Here is a 20,786-nt window from a genome sequence, read left to right on the forward strand (position 1 = left end):
AGAAAAGTGCAATAATCCAGTCATCCATTATAATTGATTGCACAACAACTGTCGATCTTTGTAAATTAATGATTAATGTCATTCGACAGTTCACGAACCGGAGATTTACAACAACATAAACAAGATGAAAAAAGTCGTAAGCTGTCAAAGAAAAATGCGGTGTAGTTTTCAGGGAAATTGTCAGATTTATACGGAAGAAGCAAGGAAATTAATTGATATCTATTAACGTCAAGCCTAAAATAAATGAAAGCCTTCAAGTTTGGAGCATATTCTGAAAGAAAGATGTTATAAGTTTACGCTCAAAACACACAAGATTTTTCCTGTAATGTCAGAGCAATTTAATACGGTGAAACTTTTTATCGCAGACGGCATGAAAATGGAAAATTTTTGCAGGATTGGCTTATTATACTAAGAATTTTCCAATAGGGGAGCTTAATAAAGTAATGAGAATTACTGTCATTGTGAAGAGCTTGTGAAAGCTTAGAAATAGAGTGGGAATAAACCTACGATTTTCATACTAATAAAAATGGAACGGCCAAAGTATTAATATTCATGAGAACTTAATCAACGTAATATAAACAACACTATTACATAATTACTTCATATTGTATGAATGGGAAAATTATTATTATTTTGACAAATCTGATCAGTGTTTGTTTTTGTTCTACTTTTACTTCTATATGTATTCATCAACGGTTGAGTATTCATTGCCCACAGCCGTGGCTAATGAGTCATTACTCCACGAGTTGTGACCAGTCATAAAGTTGCCTTGGCAAGTGATCGCCCAGACTATAAAATTGCCATGATTCATATATTCATATGTCACAGTAATTTTGACGTGACATACTTGGCGAATCTGTGTACGTTTTTTAATTAAAATGTACGTGGTACGAAAAAAAAATCGTATTCTACTCGCGTGTAATGGCTAATACTCACTCGGCCGATTCCAGCACTCGCACTCGTGTACGTTTTATAAAACATGATATACAAGGGTGTATTATAAAAATGTGCTGAAATTTTACCTACAAGGTTGTGAGACAACGTGGAAGACTAAAACTAACTGTAAAAAAATGTACCTCAAAAATTAAATGTCAATTTTTTTTTTACATATAATTTTTTAAATATTTTTCCGAGTTCTACATGAAGCCAGTAGCTCGTGGTTAAAATTATTCCGTATATTTCGCTTACACCCTGTGTGTATTAGTGAAAACTTTAAAACGTGTTGCTTTATTATTATTATTTATTCTAATTTTCAACAGTTTACTTGATTGAACTTCTCATTTATTGTTAACTAAATTCAATAAAACTGGATAAAAGGATGAAAATTAACAATATGTATTTTAACTGAAATTTCATTCGAATATACAAGGTGTTTCACGTAAGAGTACGAGCCTGACGAACTCAAAATGCAACCCAATACTAGGGGCCAGTTTATAGAAAGAGAATTAAATATTTAATTCGAATTAAATTTTAATGAGCAATTAACTCATGAATCCGAAACTTCGATTGGTTCAATCTGATCACGTGTTCAGTTAATCTCGCATTTGATTACGATTAACTTAATTTACAGTTTACAGAAAACTGGCCCTATGTGTAATAAATCATACTTTGATAGAAAGTAGGACATTCCTGAAGTTTTTTTCCCCTTGTTCGCACATTTGCGGAAAAGCTCCCTACCGATTGTGTGAGTTAGAGATGTCCAAAACTACAATTTATAATTTTTAATGAATCTAGTTCCCATTGTCAAATGTATTTTGTGTTGCATTTAGACTTCGTCAGGCTCATATTCTTAGGTGAAACACGTTGTATATATTTTTTACGAGGCGAATTTGTCTCTCCTGCTTGTAAAACCTATTCTCCCTTGAACGTCTGCACTGGAGAGCTTTCGCTGTAATTAATGCTGAAAGGAGTAATTTAATATGGCACTTAATGCCAAGCAACGATTGGATTGAAAGCTTCTAAAAGAATATTCTGAAATTGTGTATCGAATGCTGCAATTTGAGGAATTAAAAAGTTCTTAAAGGAGAAAATTCGGCAAAGTTAAGAAAAATTTTAACATACGAAAACAGAAAAAGTAAAGAAACGTAGTAGGTTGTAATTAGATAATAATTGGTACACAAAAATAATTAAAATAACAAGTAGCAAATTTCATTATTCGATTAATGCATTTTTACTGGTTATTTTGTTAATTTACTTATTAGAAATTTGAAATAATTTTCTAAATTATTGGCATATTCGATAATCCAGATATTCCAAGAGTCATTTTATCTAATTAATAGGAATTTGAGAAAAGTGGTATTCATCCCATCTCTAATCAATTTCTAGTCATTTTCTAATCTAGAGAAAAAAACTTGTTATACAGCTAAATTAACAAATTAAGAACAGGAACATTTGACTATCACATATTACAAGAGATTTTGAGGTTGAAAAATGTCGGCATCTGGTCACTTTTGACGCAGTAATCGAGAGTAGAAAGAAAATGCCGCAATCCAAAGAGCCGATAGCGTCCGACCAAAATCTTTCTATAAATATTAAATATTTACTTGAGGAATAAGAAGGAAATAAATAAAACATCCTGTCGAGATAGCGTATACCTTGCCTAACACTCCCGAGCCCAAAACAATTTCAATTCTATGTAAATTTCACCATACATCATGTAAATGGTTTCTTGGGCAACCGAAATTAATGTGTACCGTAATGCCACTTGGAAATTACTTTCATCAAAATAACTGGGACGAACCGCGTCGAAAACTGGGGTGAATCAGGTATAATTTTTTCCGTGGTCCCACCCGTCCCTGTGTAAACGCCGGTCCATTAACGATAGCCTTTTCGATTTAGAAATTAACTTCCAGGTAAGCCGATGACGTCTAGGAATTTCAAAATTAGAGAATGTTTGGAGAAAAAAGCGTACTTAAGTGTATAAATAGTGTTGGGACAGTGTTTGTAGAATGAATAAGCGCAAAAATTCTGCCGGTGCTAAAAATGCGGACGAGTTATTAAAATCTCGAAGACAGAGGATGTCGTCCGACGATATTTCATGTTATTTTAAGGTGGCGGTGCGGCGGCCGTAATTTCCAGTTCATCCACCCCCCTAGACAAAGCCAATAAGTCGGGTCGGAGCAAATTTCCTCCGAGCGAGTTATAAACGACAGTGGACCGCTCGGATCGCATACGAAATTTTTTCGCCCGTAATAAACGCTAGCCGAGGAAATAGAACGTATTTATTTGAGGAAGAAATCGCGAAAAATATTTCATTTTCGCGGGGAGAAACAGAAGAATTTTCGCAGCTCGTCCGGCGTTTTCCACCTCGTCCGGGTCAGCGCTAACAGGCGGTGAGGTTTCCGCCGCCACCGAATCCGCAGTTTTTCAGGCGGAAATTTCTGAAATAAATGGTCCCCAACTCGGATCCAAACGGCCGGGAATTAGCTCCCCGGGGTCTGTTTGAAAAGTGTTTGCGGATTATCCGAATCGAGCCGATTCGGACCAATTAACAATTTTATCGAATGAAAATGTCATCAAAGGACGATTTTGAAGGGTTCCGTCCGGGAACTGAAATTTCGCCGGTTATTGTTCCGGTTCGAAAAAACAGATTTGTGAGTGACACTGAGGGAGGGATCGATTGCGAACGGGGGGTTGAAGTGCAGCGGAAAATTTTTATTTCGGTCAATTATGCAGATTCGACACTTTGTGGGGCGGAAAATTTTTAGTAGTGGCGGCCACAATCAACAGTGAATTGTGTTTTCGGTCGTCGGTTTTGCACCAAGCTCGACTCACTTTTACGTTTAGTGTTTTTGGGTCCGAATATAACTTGCGAGTGATCTTGCTAGTGGCGACGTTTACTTTACAAAATCACACCCGACGAAAAAATTATAGATGGAAAACAAACAAACATAGATGAATTTTGTAAATATTGATGGGTGGAATTGAAATAGAGTCAACGTCACGGTGACAGCGTCACAAAAGACATTTTCTGTAAATACAAGAATGTACTTTGGGTACGTTGTCACAATGGACGAAGACCATAAACTTCACGCTCGAACAGACTTCTCTTTTCCGGCTTGATTGGTTCGGTAGTTCTGGGATTATGTCGTGTAATAATTGACTCGATTGGACGTCTGGGTTACGAATAATCAAGAGGCTGAATTCCTGCAGCTTAAAAAATTGTTCCCATAACTCGGCGAGAGGTGATAAAATAAAATGTATGAGTTTCATCCAACAAAACAAATTCGGTGGGAAATTTGTTTGGGAAAATATACCCTTGAGGTTTGCTTTTATGAGTTGACTCGTCTCAGACTTATTCAATTTATTAAGTCATTTTTTGTAAATTTTATCTTCGCAGAAATCATCACGTAAACAACTTTTCAAAGAAATTGTTAGTGTCTGCAGTAACTAGCAGTCTGCTACATGCTCTAATAGTATATTGTATATCAAGAGTTGAAAATGAAAGATTTCACACGAGTTTGCAGAATTGAGCCACAAGCCGTAGGCGCGTGGCTTAAGCAAACGAGTGTGAAATCGAATTTTCAACACGTGGTATACACGATATTTTTCCGACGACCACAAAAAAAAACGCTAATATTCGGTATTCCTTCAAACTTCAAATATTATTCGACAGAGCTGCGGACAAAACATACATTGGTGGCCATGGTTACTACAACTGTGTGCAATGATTTCATTGCGCACAGGCTAGAAGGTATCTGATTGGCTAACCAGTTTCATTGCACACGGGTTCGCTATTTGCATGCAATAGCCAACTTTCAATAATAGTTATTTGTGCGAATTTACGCATTTTTCATAGTGGTCGTCGGAAAAAAATATTTGTATAAATTCACACCAAAAAATGTGTTGGCATTGTTGTCTGGGTAATTCGTGAATTTGCAATAAATTTGAAGTGAAACAAGAGTTGAAAGAATGCTTAACCAAAAATTTTTGCCTACTTTAAAATTGTCGAAGTTTTTTACACTTACCTGGGTATTGGTAAGGTACATTTCATAATTTTTTGATAATTTTTCACTTATAAACAAAGCAAGAAAAAAAAAGGGTAAATTTACCAAAAAGTCAAATTCTAATTTTTATACTAACCTAACCAGATTCACTTCTTATAATTATTTACGAAATCAGCGGAAAAAACACTAATAGATTCTGAATTCAACGCAATTTTACATTTTAACTTTGAAAATCATTTTTACTTATGACCTGCTACTTTTGCTGTTCTACATTTAGGTGACAATGGGAATTGTCAATTTTATGGCAAAGCTGTAAATAAGAGGCAAAACGGTCGGCTAGTAGTCAATGGTCCTTTTGTCGGCAAATTATACCATTTGAGCCATAAATCACGCGTCTGGTTTGCGTTTAAATAAAAAAGCGAATTATTTAGCTAACCAAGTCAAAATTTGTAATTGTGCCACCAGGATTTGATACGCTAGCAGGTACAGATTCATTTAGTGTAAAAACTTTACAGGTAAATTAACAGTTAATTTCAGAAAACTAATAAAAAATAAATATAAAATTTCAACAGTTTAAATTTAATTAGAAGTCGCGATTTCCCGCGTGCGCGTATACGATGCCCGACCCTGTATAATATAGCCTCAGTGAAAACGAGCAAGCAAAATCATGATTTCGAGATTAAAAACGATGTTAGTGGATAAATATATTATGTAGCTCTTATTCACAACTTTACTGCATTTTTTTAAATACAATTAACAATCACCTAAATTAATGAAAAAAGTGTACACATTAGGTAACAATTATAACACGAACAGTAAAATAATACCTATTTCAAGGTAGTAAGTTAGGTTAGTTTAAATAATCTGACTGACAGTAGCATCTACTCTTATTTTTACAAACGCGTAGGAGTCAATCTACGCATCTAATTTTCTTTGTCCTAGTGCCCAAATTATTGTTTGCAATGCCTGGGAAACTTTTCACTCAGATTTTTGGCAAAACACATTTTTTTCATTCTTTCAAAATCGTTTCCAGTTATTTCCCACATTGTTGCTATTCTGGTAGCAGTTTAGCTTTTTATTTATCGACATTTAAGTAACAATGTAGCATTAAATCTTCCCTGAGATATTCCCAAAAAATTACGTAATACAAAATACGTGCGGGCAAATTAAATCGAAAAGAAAATAATCTCTAAAAAATTGAATAATCATGGCAGTATTACATATTTGATTCTCACCTCGCCCTTGAAAAGACCGCAAAAAAATTCTATTGCTTCCATCGCGATGTAATTTACATTGAATTCTTTAAGAAATTTGCCGCCAAAAAAACAATCGATCTTGACTTGCTAAACGTCAAGGTAAGACAATGACACGTCTGTGTATAATCTCCCGCCAAAAACCACTTTTTAGTCGGCACTACGTAATCCAAGTCGTTCACACGAATAATTTGCAAAGGATTATTTTACGCAGAAACTAATCCAAAATCAATTGTTGCCATCAGCAGAGTGGCCATTCATTAAACTCTTTGTACGGCGATAAATTATGCAGTTTTGTTTGGAAGTAATCACGTTGTACCGACAATTTTCGACCTTGCCAGTTGGATTATTCAGTTTTGGAGCAAAATCCAGAGTTAAATTATTCGGCCAAAATATTAACCGATTAAAAATTAACAGACGGATGCGTGGTTCACAAAACGTAAATGTTTGAATAGCCGCAGTGTGCTATTATCGTCGTTAAATTTTAAATACGGCATAATCCTTCGAGTAACTCGATTATGGTCACTTGAGCCATCCCACTAACTTTAAAATTTCCGGCTGTTTAGTGCTCTGAAAAGCCTAGAACATTTTAAAAGCCATTAACGCCTCGGCACACTCCTCGAAGGATAACAGCGAGCGACCATCAAATGATAATAATTGGAGACCGAGCAGTAAAATTAAAAGTGGCGAACCGCAAATAGAAGAGCGACAGCAACTAGAAGATTTTCCGATTTTCCACGCGACTGAATCATTTCCCCGTCGTAAAATACGGCGTTGCCAGATCAAGGTCTACGGTCGATCCCCGGTGCATCGCATTATCCCGCCATCCCATGCTAAATTATTTATGGGATTATTGTTTCCTCTCCGGTTGAGAGTGGAAGCATTAGAGTTTTCCTCGGCGGCTGCAAATGCATTTGTATTTCACTTGACAATATATCCGGCGGCGGTTTCTGTTATTGAATCAGATTTCGCCCACGTCAGGAATTGAAGCTTTTGTACCACACTCCGGAATGGGAAGATTCATCGACGTTCGCAGATAGCGCCTGCAAGGCTGTGTGAATAAATCTATTGACACAAAAACATTCCAGTGTTGAATGAAAATTCCACAAAACATTCAATTAATTTGCATTTAGCTGACATCACGGCACGCATTGGTCGGGCCACACGTGGACCCTAGCCTCGGAAGATTATTCATTAAGACGTAATTGCCTTATCGCTGTTACAAAACAGAAGAAGCAAACAAAGGACATGAAACACTACTCCAATGAGATAACTGTGTATGCTGTGTACACTTTCTATTGCAATGCGCCTCATGCATTAACCTTGCGTTCTTGAGAAAGAGAATAGTTGCATTGTAAATTAACAGGATCGCGAGGAAACGGACCAAACTGGATCATAGGCATGGTGGAAATTTCAAGAAAAGTCCTAGAAGGTGCAATAAAAGTGTGACTAATTTTTAATATGTATACATAATGCATTTTCTTATGAAACGAAGCAATGAAATTGCATTTTATTTTCCTGAAGACGAAAAATTCATTTTAACAAACACTCCACAGTGCTGGTGAAAAATCGGATGAAAATTATTTTTGATACGCAGGTGGTATATTAAGCAAATGTCCAGTCAAAGTTAAGCGATCTTGAAGTTTTTTCTCCAAATCTGGACTCGTTGCAACTGTTGCTTTGGGATCAATGCACAGTTGATGCAGTAGTTTCAAACTGGATCTTTGATAGTTTTAAAAACCTTGTTTCTGAAGTAATTTAGAAAAAGTAGATTTTTTTATGGCAGTATCGAACTGAATGATGAATATTTTGAAAACCAAAACTATTTTTTTTTTTGTATCAAATTATTTTGAATGCATCCTAAATGAAATGTTGTTCTAAAACCTGACTGATATTTTATGGAAAAATTAATTACGTTATTTTGCATAGAAGTCAGAGAAAAATATTAAATAAATAAAAAAATATTTACTAAAAGCAATAACAGAATCTAAAAGAAAAATGTTACAATTCAATATTGCAGATTGTTATTGTGGACAGATACATCAAAGAATCAACAAAACATTGCCAGTCCTAACAGGTAAAAAAAGAGTCAACTTCAAATCACCATTAACAAGGACCACCCAACAAAGATTGTGCGAGAAAGACGTGCCACCAAAAAAGCTACGGTTTCTAAGAAAAACAAGAAAGCACAAATAGATTTTTATTCGGCGGTGAAACGAAAATACATAATTTTATTTAGTTCGATGTGATCGATGAGAAAAAACTAGCTCCAAATGTGACAAACAAGCGTAGAAAATGATCTCGGTACCCGTCATAGTGACCGGCTCGGTCCCTGGATTTGTATCCAATTGAACACATGTGTTGCAGGCTAAAAACACAAATTACTTGTACAAGAAATAAATTAGGAACTGATTTCAACGGGTCAAGGTGAAAGACAGATAAACTTTAGCGAAATTTTGAATATTTATGTCTGAAAGCAATGAATATTCAAAAGTTGTTGATTTCGTCGGCTTGATTTAGTTAAAACTTTGTTTCACCCTGTACGTTTAATATATTATACGGCACGATCAAAGAAAATGTTGGTCAAAGTAGACCGTGAACAAAAAAGCGTATGCCTTAACTCATTTCTCTATTTCGTCTAAGCCTTCGAATAGATGCGGATGCGGAGTTACTTCCATAATTTGCGTAATTTCTTTTTTTGCTAAAATGTATGCAATGTAGCGATGATGATTGATAAAAGATTCCTCAGTAATTACATCACTCAGGAGAACTGGTGACATTAGAGTCAACCAATGTTACTTTAAATCTAGTATTTTTTTGAGTCAAGATTTACGTGCACTCAAAAAATAGCAATCATTTTCTCAGAACATTTTCCTTCCTAGTTAGTAAAAATTCTATAAAAACTTCAAACCATATTTTCTTGTTCTAATTTTCTCAATATTGAATGCACCAATCCTCGAACTTACTTAAAAATAGTTTTCCTATATTTAATTCAAACCATTTGCATTACTCTGAATAAATGGAACTGCTCAAGAAGTCGGACAAGAATTTCCTCCGATAAACTGGTTAATGAGGAATACAAAAATATACAGGGTGATTCATATAGTTTCATAAATATTTTAACCAGTGGCAGATTCCGGTCTCAAAAGGCTCTCGACAATAAAATTTTGAGTCATACATCAAAAATTGTCAAAAATTACCATATCGGTTTTTCCACTATTGGTAAATGTCATTCTTTGGTAAATTATTCCACTTTACGTCCAATGTACAACAAATGTCATGAGTGTCATAATATGTAGAAGCAAATAATTGTTGCTATAGAGAAAATATTGGTATGTATTATAAAGTTCGCTATAGTTTCATTTTGACAACAATGCCTGACAGTTTGTTTCAACGTAAAATAAATATTTTCATTTATCTGCAGTTTTTAAAAGGTGGAAGTACACTCTTCAATATCCTTTATCTTCAAGAATTTTAACCTTAGAACCTGGACATTTTTGTAAGAGTGTCTAGGGGTTGAAATCTACCACCGGTTAAAGTTTGTATGATACTATATGAATCACCCTGTATACAGGGTGCGTCCTAAAAAACGCCGGAAGCCACATCTCCCTTATTTATGGCTCGATTTAAATAAAACAAAAACTGGAATAAATCACTTTAAAAACATTATAAGCACAACGTAGATTAATTTTTTTTCAAAAAGTCATTCAAAGTCAGATGATAGCCAACTTTGTTTTTTCAAATAGCTTGGTATATTTTTTTATTCCAGTTTTGATAGAGATTATTTTTCTGAATCCAATGATATGCCACATGTTAGAGTGCAATTAGCAGTAACCGCAAAAATAAATAAATAAATAAATAAAATAGCATTATTGGAAATTTTTTCTTGGAAAAAAATCAGGTATACTACGGAAAACAATCCTAAACGCAATATTAATTACATATATCATATATTTTTTTTTTTTAATCTTCAAAAAGTAACAATATTGCGTTTAGGATTGTTTTTCATAGCATACCTGATTTTTTTTCGAAGAAAAAATGTCCAATAATGCTATTTTATTTATTTATTTTTGCGCTTACTGTTAATTGCATTCTAACATGTGGCATATCGTTGGATTCAGAAAAATAATCTCTTTCGAAATCGGAATGAAAAAATATACCAAGCTATTTGAAAAAACAAAGTTGACTTTGAATGACTTTTTGAAAAAAAAATCATCTTTTTTGTGCTTATAGTGTCTTTAAGGTGATTTATTCCAGTTGTTTTTATTTAAATCGAGCCATAAATAACGGAGATATGGCTTGCGGCGTTTTTTAGGACGCACTCTGTATACAGGATGCCCCAAAATTCGCGGAACAGCTTAGCATTACGTTGTTAAGCAGGCATTAAAATATCTGGTAAAAATGTTTAAAAAAATCTATATTCTTTTTTGTAGACATAAAATCACTTCTTGTAAATGCTGTTAAGAAGCAAACCATTGCAATACGATTGGGTAGTAAAAAAAAACGTAGTGAAAATATTTTCCAATATTTAAAATAAATTAGATCAAAGCTGCACCTTTTGAGCCCCCATATCTTCAAATCTAAAAAATATAGAATTTATTGAGTTATTCCGCGAATTCCCACTTGTAAGTTAAAATCATTATCTATTGAATATTAAATCTGCAGAAGAACTATCGAATCAGCAACCGTTAATTACTAAACAAGTACCAAATTTAGGTAGGTACATCAAAATATCAGATCTCACAAAAACATGAAAAAATTATTCCCTAGAGTCATAGTTGGTGTTGCGTTTGTCTATGTTGGGCAATTTTGGCAAAAAAATATTATGTAGTTTAGATTTTAATATTCTCTTCTGCACCCTAAAGGCTTTGGATTGGAGGAATTTATACACATCAGTGGGTGTATACAAATTGAAATTTTATAATAAATTTGGAAAATGCCTCAATACAATTGATGTGATGAAACCATTTTCAGTTTAAGAAAAAACATTAAAAAATTCAAGGAATGGAATAAACAGATAAAGAAAAATTATTAGTTTGGGCTATCACGATGTATATTATAATTTAATATTTACAAGCGTGTAACGTAATAACTTAATAAAATAACAAACTTGTATTCCATCAATTTCACATCCAATTTCCATAAACATTTGTGGAATTTTGTCGTGAACACAATTTGATCTTTCGTTAGGGCCGTTCGGAATCTGCGGATCTGTACCTAAGGAAAAAAACTTCAATTTCGTAGGGAATAAAAGAAGCAATTATCTTAAACAAGCGCGAGGTGACGTTAATTAAATTTGCGAGCTTGATGGCCCCGCGGAAGGACACATTCCGAATGAAAAAGCTTTGTTCCTGTCGCGGAATCGGCTAATTAAATGTTTGCAAAGGAAACACGTCTTTCGGATTTGACGGGAGAGGGAGGGTGGCAGTAGGAAAATTGCCCGCATGTCTTGGAGCTGTTTTTCTCAGATCGTCAAGGAACTCACTTCGAGGGGAAAATTACAGATTGCGTTTTGATTAAGCGTCCGTGAAATGTACAAATAGCACTTGGTTAAATTAAATTTTGTCGGGATTTGTAAATTGGAGGAAAATGTAGTTCTAAAGGGGATTAGCTTTCTTGTAGTTGGCGTGGTAGTATATTCCGGGCCGCAGTAATCCCAAATTAGCCGACATCACACTTCCAAACTGCGAAAACTAACATAAGTTAGCCGAATGCTGCTAGCAACATCTGTCCGGGACGATATCGCAGACTAACCGAATTAAAAGAGGAGGTCGCACCTCCCTCCCGCAAGAAGTGGAGAAGTGTACTAATGGCGGTGGTAAAAGCACTACAAATCAATTAGCGCCCCTGCGACAAACTAATTGTGTCGAGAGAGGAAAAACAGCCGGAGGCAGTTTTATATTGAATTACAATGAGGATTCGAGTCGTGAGTTTTCTTGGCAGGTTTTCAAGTTATTTTTAGGCGGCAATGAAACATTACAGGTAGACTCTATTTACTGTCAAATCGGGAAAATTAATCTTATAATCCTCTCCCATTCAAACAAACCTCCACCACTTTAAATAAACAAAAATGATTAATCGGCCGATCATTCGGGGAATTCGCGTTGGAAGGGAACCGCAGTTAATACTCAATTAATTTGCTTCCTTATTACGAGAGCGTCTCTCCGAGATGGAAAGAAACCATTGGATTACTGTGAAATTGGATGTTCTCAACAAGTTTCTGCAGAAAATTGTAATTGCTGGAAGTTGCTCCGGGTCCGACCGTCTTTTTTTCCAAAAACTTGAATTGCAAAATATGAGTCGAAGCGAAAGTTTGATTGGACTCTTTTTGCCGAGGACAATGCCTCCAGACCGATTAATTTAACTTCTCGACGAATGAGAAAATTCCATTTGGTCCGACGAGTCAGGAATTATTTTATGTAACAACTAATACGTACTAAAATAATCTTCCATGTGACGCCAAGAACATGTCATTACTCATATTATTTGTGGTTGGTAGTGATTCAGTATTGATTAATACATTTATAAAGCCAGAATACAATGTTATTTTTAGTATAATGCCATAACTCCGCGAATAAATTTCAGAACTTGAAGCCGATATCGTGAGGAGCACTGGTTTCAACCTTCGAAGATATTTTGATAGATCTTTCATTTTGGTTACCTTTCCTCACTCATCCAAGTTTATCATCCGTCAGCATGTTTTTTTCAAATTTCTTTGCCAATTAAATCAGATTATAATAAATATTTACATTATTTTTTATTCTTCTTCAAAAAAAGCAACTAGAAAAATGTCAGATCAATGAAGTCGGCACAGATTAATAGCAATAAATCAGTAATATTTGTATGTTGGAGAACAAGACATTTTTTTCCGATCAATCACTACATGATAAATGAAATGAACGGAAACAGACAGATAGATAGACAGCCAGACAGACAGGCAAACATTCCAATGGGTGTTTCTTTGCAGAAGTTATCGCGAACAAAAAATTCAATCAATTAATTAATTTATTAATGAACGGAGATATACAGGCAGCCTGACAACAAACACTCTAAACGGCGCTTTTTTGCAGATCGAACACAGGGAAATTAGTTTTTCTAATATCACTTTTGGTGAAAACTGAGTGGAATTTATTGCAAATTTTTTTTTATAAAAAGAAGAACTATTTTCAGAATTTAGAAATATTTTTTTGCCCGAGAGAGAAAAGCGACTATTTGAAATTTAAGATTTGGAGGTTTCCTGATAAAACAAAAAGAAAACAAAAATCATACATTATAACAAAGTCTGTTTTGACAAGAATTTTCTTTGTTTTCAAATACATACAGAAATTGTCCTTGAGTATTTACTGTAATCTTTTCAGCTCTTGTAATATTTTTTCCATAAAAAGGAGAGTATACAGTGTGATGTTGAAAGTTGTGCAGATATTTTAACCTGAGCTAGTACGTGTTAAAAGAAGGCAAAATAACCCAACTTGTCTTATACAAATGGTTTACAAGAGAATCAAAGGAATCAGTTTGTTTGGGAACCGCTGAAAATTTTCAAATGTGGCGTACGACCAACCTAAAATGTGAAGTTTTTCTGTCATTGGAGGTTATGTTTGGTTTTTATCGTTAAATCTTTTTGAGTTTCGTCATGAATCTTTGATAAAATTTGTAAAGTGATAATAAAATCGTGCCTGCAACTTATTCAGAAAACAACAAAGGTTTAAACAATAAAGTAAAATGACTGTAATTGTGAGGACGAGTAAAAGTATAAAATGAAACCTCAAAGAAGTTGCTCAAAATGCTTGCCAATGTTTGCCATGCAAGCTTCAGCACGCGACGTGTCCAAGAAAACCGAACTCGATTTAGAATGCCTCTGGTTTGACCAATTTCCTGAGCGGCGTTTTCAACTCCCAGCCAAACTACAAACTGAAATTACTCCCAGGTGATTTGCAAGACGACCAGTTCGAGGCTGTTTTTCAATTTCGTGAAGAATGTTTTCATCTACAACTAAATTGCGATCTTCTCGTTGGCGACCAAGACCGAGCTTATTTTCAGAAACGGCCGAAATCACGAAGATGCTGCACAACGTTTACAAAGGTTCGGATCCTTTGAGGAAAGTTTTCACTGTAGATTTGCCGTGCTGGCTCTAAATCTCCACGGGCTTCATCATAGATCAAAACCATATCAGTCTACTGTTTTTTTGACCCATTTTTTCATAAAATTCAGTGGCTCCCAAACTTTTTTTGAATAACTTTTTCTCGAAAAATATCAACATTTGTATAGGTACCTATTGGCATTATTGGCTCAATCGTTACCTATTGTGGAGTTCTACCACTGGTTAAAAAATCTGTACAACTTTCAAAGCCACCCTGTACAGCAAATAATGCAAATCTCAAATTTAAAAATGCAGTTTTTTTCTTTGCAAAGAAATTTGCAATGTTGTCCAATATGGAAAATAACCTGTTAATATTTTTGATAGAAAAAACTCAACTAAATCTACGGATATTTTTTTCTATACATAAAATATAAAAACAACGTTGTTTCGTCTGAGATAACAAATAAAACAGAAAAATCCTTAACGAAGAATTTTAAGAAGATAATTTTATTTCTCTATAATAAGAAGATAAAAAATGTTACGTTTTTGTCAGTTTTACATTGATAAAAATGTGTTTTCTTTTTTGAGAGCGATAAATACATGTGTAGACTAGCTATTTACCACAGCAATTTGTTTCAACGAGTGATCAAATAAATATTGTAAAATAAAACACATGTTTTATGCTTTACAATCCTGAGCCATAAAATTATCTCGACGAGTTACACTCGACTTTTTTTCTCTAGATAATTTTCTCTTTTAACAACTAAAGCACTGAATTTTGAAGAAATTTCTCTGGAAAAACTATAGAATGAGAAGATCGTCGACCTTCGCATTCGTGACGCTTTTTCTTGTCAAATTTTTTCGCAACAAGCTTTCGTTGCTAACAGAAAATTATCAAAAATTGAAGCTCTTATGTAATTAGTTAATTACAGTCGACAATTGTGACCCTGTTTTCGTTGTGCTCGGTGCGAAAATTAGTGCCAAATTGTTGTAATGTAAAAAATCTTGCACAGAGATAAACTTTCTCCAGACTTTTTTAACAAGAAAAAATACTGAAACAAAAGATAAAAATATAAGATGCATTAATTATTGCTGTTCGAAATTAATAAATTTAAACAAAACGAAATTCAAACTAACAAGAAGGATTTAGTCATAGTTTATATTAGTTTTTGGCGTAAATTTAAACTTGACTGGTATGTTTTTTTTTCCGAAATTATTGGCTCCAAAATATCTTTATGTTTACAATAATTACATTTGAAGCTTGAGTAATTTAAAGAACTCAATTTCAACAAAAAAGTATTTCGGACGTGTTGTAAATTAATTAGACACAAAAGCTTTTGTTTTCAGAAAACCCTGATAACACTTTTTGTCTCTTTCTTGTGGAACAAGATTTTGTTGTATTTCCAACAACAATCATTATTCGTAAGTGGGTTAAGGCTCCCGATATTGGAGCACACAAAGAGCTTGCGCCACAAATGGCCGATTTTAAAATAAATCTCAATTGTTAATCGCATCCATATGCATTTTTCTTTGTACGGGAAACACGGTCGAGTTTAACAAAACAGGTCGAAATACTAACCATTCGAGAAAATCGTGGCAGACAATCGTTTAAATATTTTGAAAACGGTAACCCCATTAATAGGTCAACTCGATAAAAATAAATAGTTTAGCATCAGCTAAAAAAATGTTTGTGCCAGTCAGACACACGAAACGCGTTTCCTCATCGGTGTTGATTTACCTGATTCCAGAAACGGATAAACACGCAATAAAACCGAAGGAATTTACGCGCGGAACCCGCAAAAAGCGCGACCTTTTCCCCGACTCACCTTAGCCTGGAACGTGATCCCATGGTGGAAGGCCTCCTCAGGATGGAGCGGAATTCTAGTGTCATAATCGTCATTTTGAACTAAATCGTATTGCTTTTTCGAGGGCATCGTCACGTTCACAGAACCCAAATCACATTTTCACACACACCGATCACAAACACAACCGGTAATACTGAACGATTTGGCACCTTCGGCACTGCTCAGCTGTATCAACACGTGCGTTCTTGGAGGAAAATCGAGAGGACGACCTCACACCACAGCCGGAGCTGGAGGACTGGCTGATATCTAACCGCGTCTAAAATCAACCATTTCACCACCATTTGAGCATCGGATTAGTCAGTGATCGCGGCTCGATCACTCTTCTTCGTAGATTTGTCATCGCATGGGGGCCGTGAATCATGCACCACCTGGAAAAGACAGACCACTGTTAGAACAATGCGCCTTCGAAAGACGAAACCGCTTCACCAGGTAAAGGTGCTAGATGGCATGGGCGCTCGCAACCGATGGCCGTCTAACCTTGACCATTCTTTAACTATTTTTAGAGGACTGGAACAAGTTTACTTTTTTTAAGTTGAATGAACAGTCGTCGTTTTGTTGTGTTTATCTCGACCATCGAGGTCTATCGGCCGGGTGTTGCATCACAGTTCCGCACCTTTCGACTGCGATTTCCTCGATTGCCGACGCGAAGGGTTGGTCCACGGGAAAAAGAACTAAAATCCGGAGCGGGCACAGCTGCGCTTTGATTGCCAGACCACCTGCCCGACCGGCAACGGACAATTAAGTGCGATACAAACAGTGAGTCAGGGAGCAGAAAGCAGAACGTGGATGTTATAAACTGTAATTGTTGGAAGCGTCGATTTATGCAAATTATTTGTTTTAATTCGGACAAGAGAGACGAAAGATGGTTCACAACTGGTCAAGGATGCCGACCAGATGAGGAACGTTCAAATTCTCCACTGTAAACTGAACGAAGCTCTTCAAAATTTAATAACGGCACTATTGATGAGACCTGGCAAATTTATGCTTGCAGCACAGGTTGATACCGTCATAATCTCCTGTTCTTTCTCGAATTTACGAGTTCTTTGGAATTTTCCTGACGCTGCAGGAGCTGGTCTGATACAAATCTTTGAGCAGACACACTATATTGATCTTGTCGTGGAATGGGAATCAACATGTAGCTGGTTCCACGCTAGCGATAAAATTTAATATGCATCTTTCATTTTTTTACAGTCAGAACATACGAATAACGGATGAAAATAATATGCGTTAATTAAAGGTGGAATCAGATTGAAAGTTGTAAACTGACGCCTTCGTGCATCATTCAAAGAACTGATTGGCAGACAACTAAAGTGGTCTTAACGAGATATTTTTTTAACATGTCTCACTAGCTTAGATATTCTACAAATTATAATAATTTTCTTTCTACTTTGTACATGTATACAGGGTGTATCTGAAATACGTGTGTGTTAATTTTAACCAGTGGGGGAAATCGCCAATTTATGAAAATTTTCTCTATAACATGTTTACGAAAAAACATTACAAATTGATTTAAAATCTGGAATAAATTAGCCATCAAAGTGTATACCCACCTATGGGTAAGGGCGAAAATTTTATGTTGTGATAGAAACGGAGCCTTGTTATAAAAGTTAGATTGTTATAGAAAAATTAAATAATTAAAATTAAAATTCTCATGGTTACAGAAAAATAGACACTATAGTAAAAATAATGTAAAAAGTCCCATGTCAAGTACATACACTCAAAACAAAAATTTCAATTTTATACATAATAAATTGTGTCTTAAACGTAGATTTATTGTTTTGAATGTACTTTCAAAAATATCTTAACTATATTAATAACATAATTACATAAACATTTTTGTTTTATAATACAAAAATTTCCGATAATATTGCGGAATCTGGAAAAGTGCCCCGAATGCCTGCAGCGTTTCCACGTTGAATGGCAAGGGAAATCCTCTCGAAAAGGAATTTCTTTGATTTTGAAAAATGTTTGTTCATTTCATTACCATAGAAACATTCATTACTTCGCATTTTTGCCGCGGGACTTCTTACATTATTTTGATTATAATTAATCACACAAAACGACTCGTTTGGTAAAAAATAGGGGGCAAAAAATCTTAGAAAACGTTTGCGGATTTTGCAAAATGTTATAGAGAAAAGTTTCATAAATTGGTGAGTTCTTCCACTGGTTAAAATTAACACACGTATTTCAGATACACCCTGTATAATTTTCTTTACATCTTTTTTTATATCTTTGTGTTTTTTAAATAACTGACAAATATTTTTGAAAGTACATATGTATACTTCTATGTTAGCTTATTAACAGTTACTACCAATTAAAAATTTAAAGAAGCTGTGTAGATATGGTTCAGATAAGAAGGGTTCTTAATGAAACAAATGAAGAAACTACAAAGTGCATTTTTTTAATAATAATGAGCCTTAATTAACTGGTGTCAACTAGAACTTGTCACAAACGAGACAGTAATCTCTTGTGTTATCGCCTTAAAAAATTAAATAAAACATTTACATAATTTGTCACAGTTGGATTAAACTCGGGACAGTATGGTGGCGATGACGAATAGCTAATATTCAAAACTGGGTAATTCGCACCAATAACATTGATCATCAAGATCGAGGCTATTCTTTTAACATTCAGTTGCAACACAATGAACTGGCATGGTTAAAAAGAATGTTGTTTTGTGTAGGTGATGTGCTCGTAGGCTTTCCTGATACTACTTATTAGTTCCTAATAATAGTCCTGAACTACTAAGTAATTGTCTTTGACAATTTATTGTTTTCCGCCTGGAAAACTGAAATTCTTCAAGAGAACTAAATCTCACTGATTTATACAAAAGTGAATCAATTAAGGAGATGTTCAAAATACTTCCCACCACTCCTTTCACATGTATCAATGCAGTTCCGGAAAGATCTACAAGTGACAGTTTTCGATGTTCGAGATCTTCTCCGCTGTTGATACATAGGTCTTTGGTAGACACTTTCTTTGATCATTCCCCTTAAAAAAATAATCTAGTGGAGTTATCTCTGTGGAAATGAGGGGCCCGTCATCCTGTTTTGTCTTCTGTGTAAATCTGTCTCCTCCAACAAAATTGGCAGAATGCTATTTCGTGTTCCCCATGCATAGCTATCCTTTGCTTTGATAAGTTAACGGGAGGCCAATTAGCTCTCAACTGACCCTCCAATCTTTTAAAAATCATATCAGAAGGCTCTCTCGTTTCGGGGTATCGCTAGGCGTAAACACGGGCGAGATGCATTCTTCAAAGATTCTTCATAAACTAAAATCCAGATGTTGAAAAAATCTGTATTGAGCAATATTTTGGGAGAATTTCCTAGTCCAGGAGAAACAAAAAATGTCGAAGCTAATTTTATAATGTTACGGAATATCCTTCCATCGGAATTTCCAATCCACTTGTCCCTTCCTAAAAAAGGTCTCTTCTTATTCAGGAAAATTTTTCTCTGCAACTGCCATAATCTCCCCACTTATTAAAAACTTCTTGCTAAGGAATCTTTTAATTTAGGGACGAGGAAAAAATTCGAAGGAACTCCAGCAGTTCCTAAATAAGTGAGGTTGTGCTACAAATCTGCCGAAGGTCGTGGTAAAACAAGATCTTCTTTTTTCCCCTTTCAATTTGCTTTTTGGTAATTTCTAAATTCACACAATACTCCTGAGTGACTGTCTCTTTATTATCCCTCTGGAATTCCAACAGTCTGACGCCTTGACCTTCCCAGAAGATTTTTTTTTTTTTTTGGCTAAGAGTCGGCATGTTTCCAGTGCTTTAAGTTTTCTCTTTTTGTTGGTACAAACAATCTCTTGGATTCATCATTAATGGCTGGCTCTAAATGGTCCTTTGCCACTCGTCATCGAAAGTATATCTGGTTAGGTCAATTATTATTATCTTGCAGCGACTTGTGACGCTTTGTACAAAATGAGGTGCAGCTGCAGTAGCAATCCATGCCGATTGATGTCTTATTTGGAATCATCTTGAATCTTTTTTTGAATCTTTTAAAATCGCTCAGTGCCTTATTAATACGCTATCGTTAAATAATTGTCCAGGACACACCTTTCAATCTTTTTTTTTAAGATGATTATTTCCTTCATGTGTTTATCAACCAATTGCGTGACAAATATTGACCAATCAAAACGAGAAAACAAAAAATAACCCGATAAAATTTCTCTAAAATGCACATGTGCAATAATCTGATAAAAAATGTCGGTACCTGATTTTTTTTTTTAATTATTTTGAATAAAAAGGATTGGAAATAATGCGTTTGGTTTCATTCTATTCAGGAAATAATCAGCCGTATACTCCTCGTGCAAAATTTTAATATCGGAAATTATGAGGTCGGAAGAACAATTATTATCAAATAAAAGCCCTCGACTTCGTCTCGTGCTCTTATTTGCTAATAATTGGTCTTCTGCCCTCATTTATGGATGTTTTCGTTCATTAGCAAAAAAATTTCCGATAAAAAATTTTGCACTTGGGATATAATATGTGACAATTGATTGATTTTCATAAATTTTTAATTTTGCATGCCCTCAATAAATGTACACATATGAGCCAATTTCTGATCGATACATTTTAAAATTTGCAATTTTTATCAAAGGAACTGGAACATATTTTTGTTTTAGTTTCTTTAAAATGAATCCA

General features: G+C 34.8%; 1 protein-coding gene across 1 annotated transcript in view; it reads right to left on the bottom strand.

Moving 5' to 3' along the window:
- The window catches only part of LOC138131725 (carboxyl-terminal PDZ ligand of neuronal nitric oxide synthase protein), an 87,921-nt gene that overhangs the window by 52,042 nt on the left and 15,093 nt on the right, over positions 1-20,786 (bottom strand). The window contains exon 2 of the mRNA XM_069048918.1: positions 16,103-16,509. Within this exon, the coding sequence (XP_068905019.1) occupies positions 16,103-16,210 (108 nt within the window). The 5' untranslated portion in view covers positions 16,211-16,509. The remainder of the gene's footprint in view (positions 1-16,102; positions 16,510-20,786) is intronic.

Source organism: Tenebrio molitor, chromosome 1 (genome assembly GCF_963966145.1).
Source record: "Tenebrio molitor chromosome 1, icTenMoli1.1, whole genome shotgun sequence".
NCBI classification, from domain to species: domain Eukaryota; kingdom Metazoa; phylum Arthropoda; class Insecta; order Coleoptera; family Tenebrionidae; genus Tenebrio; species Tenebrio molitor.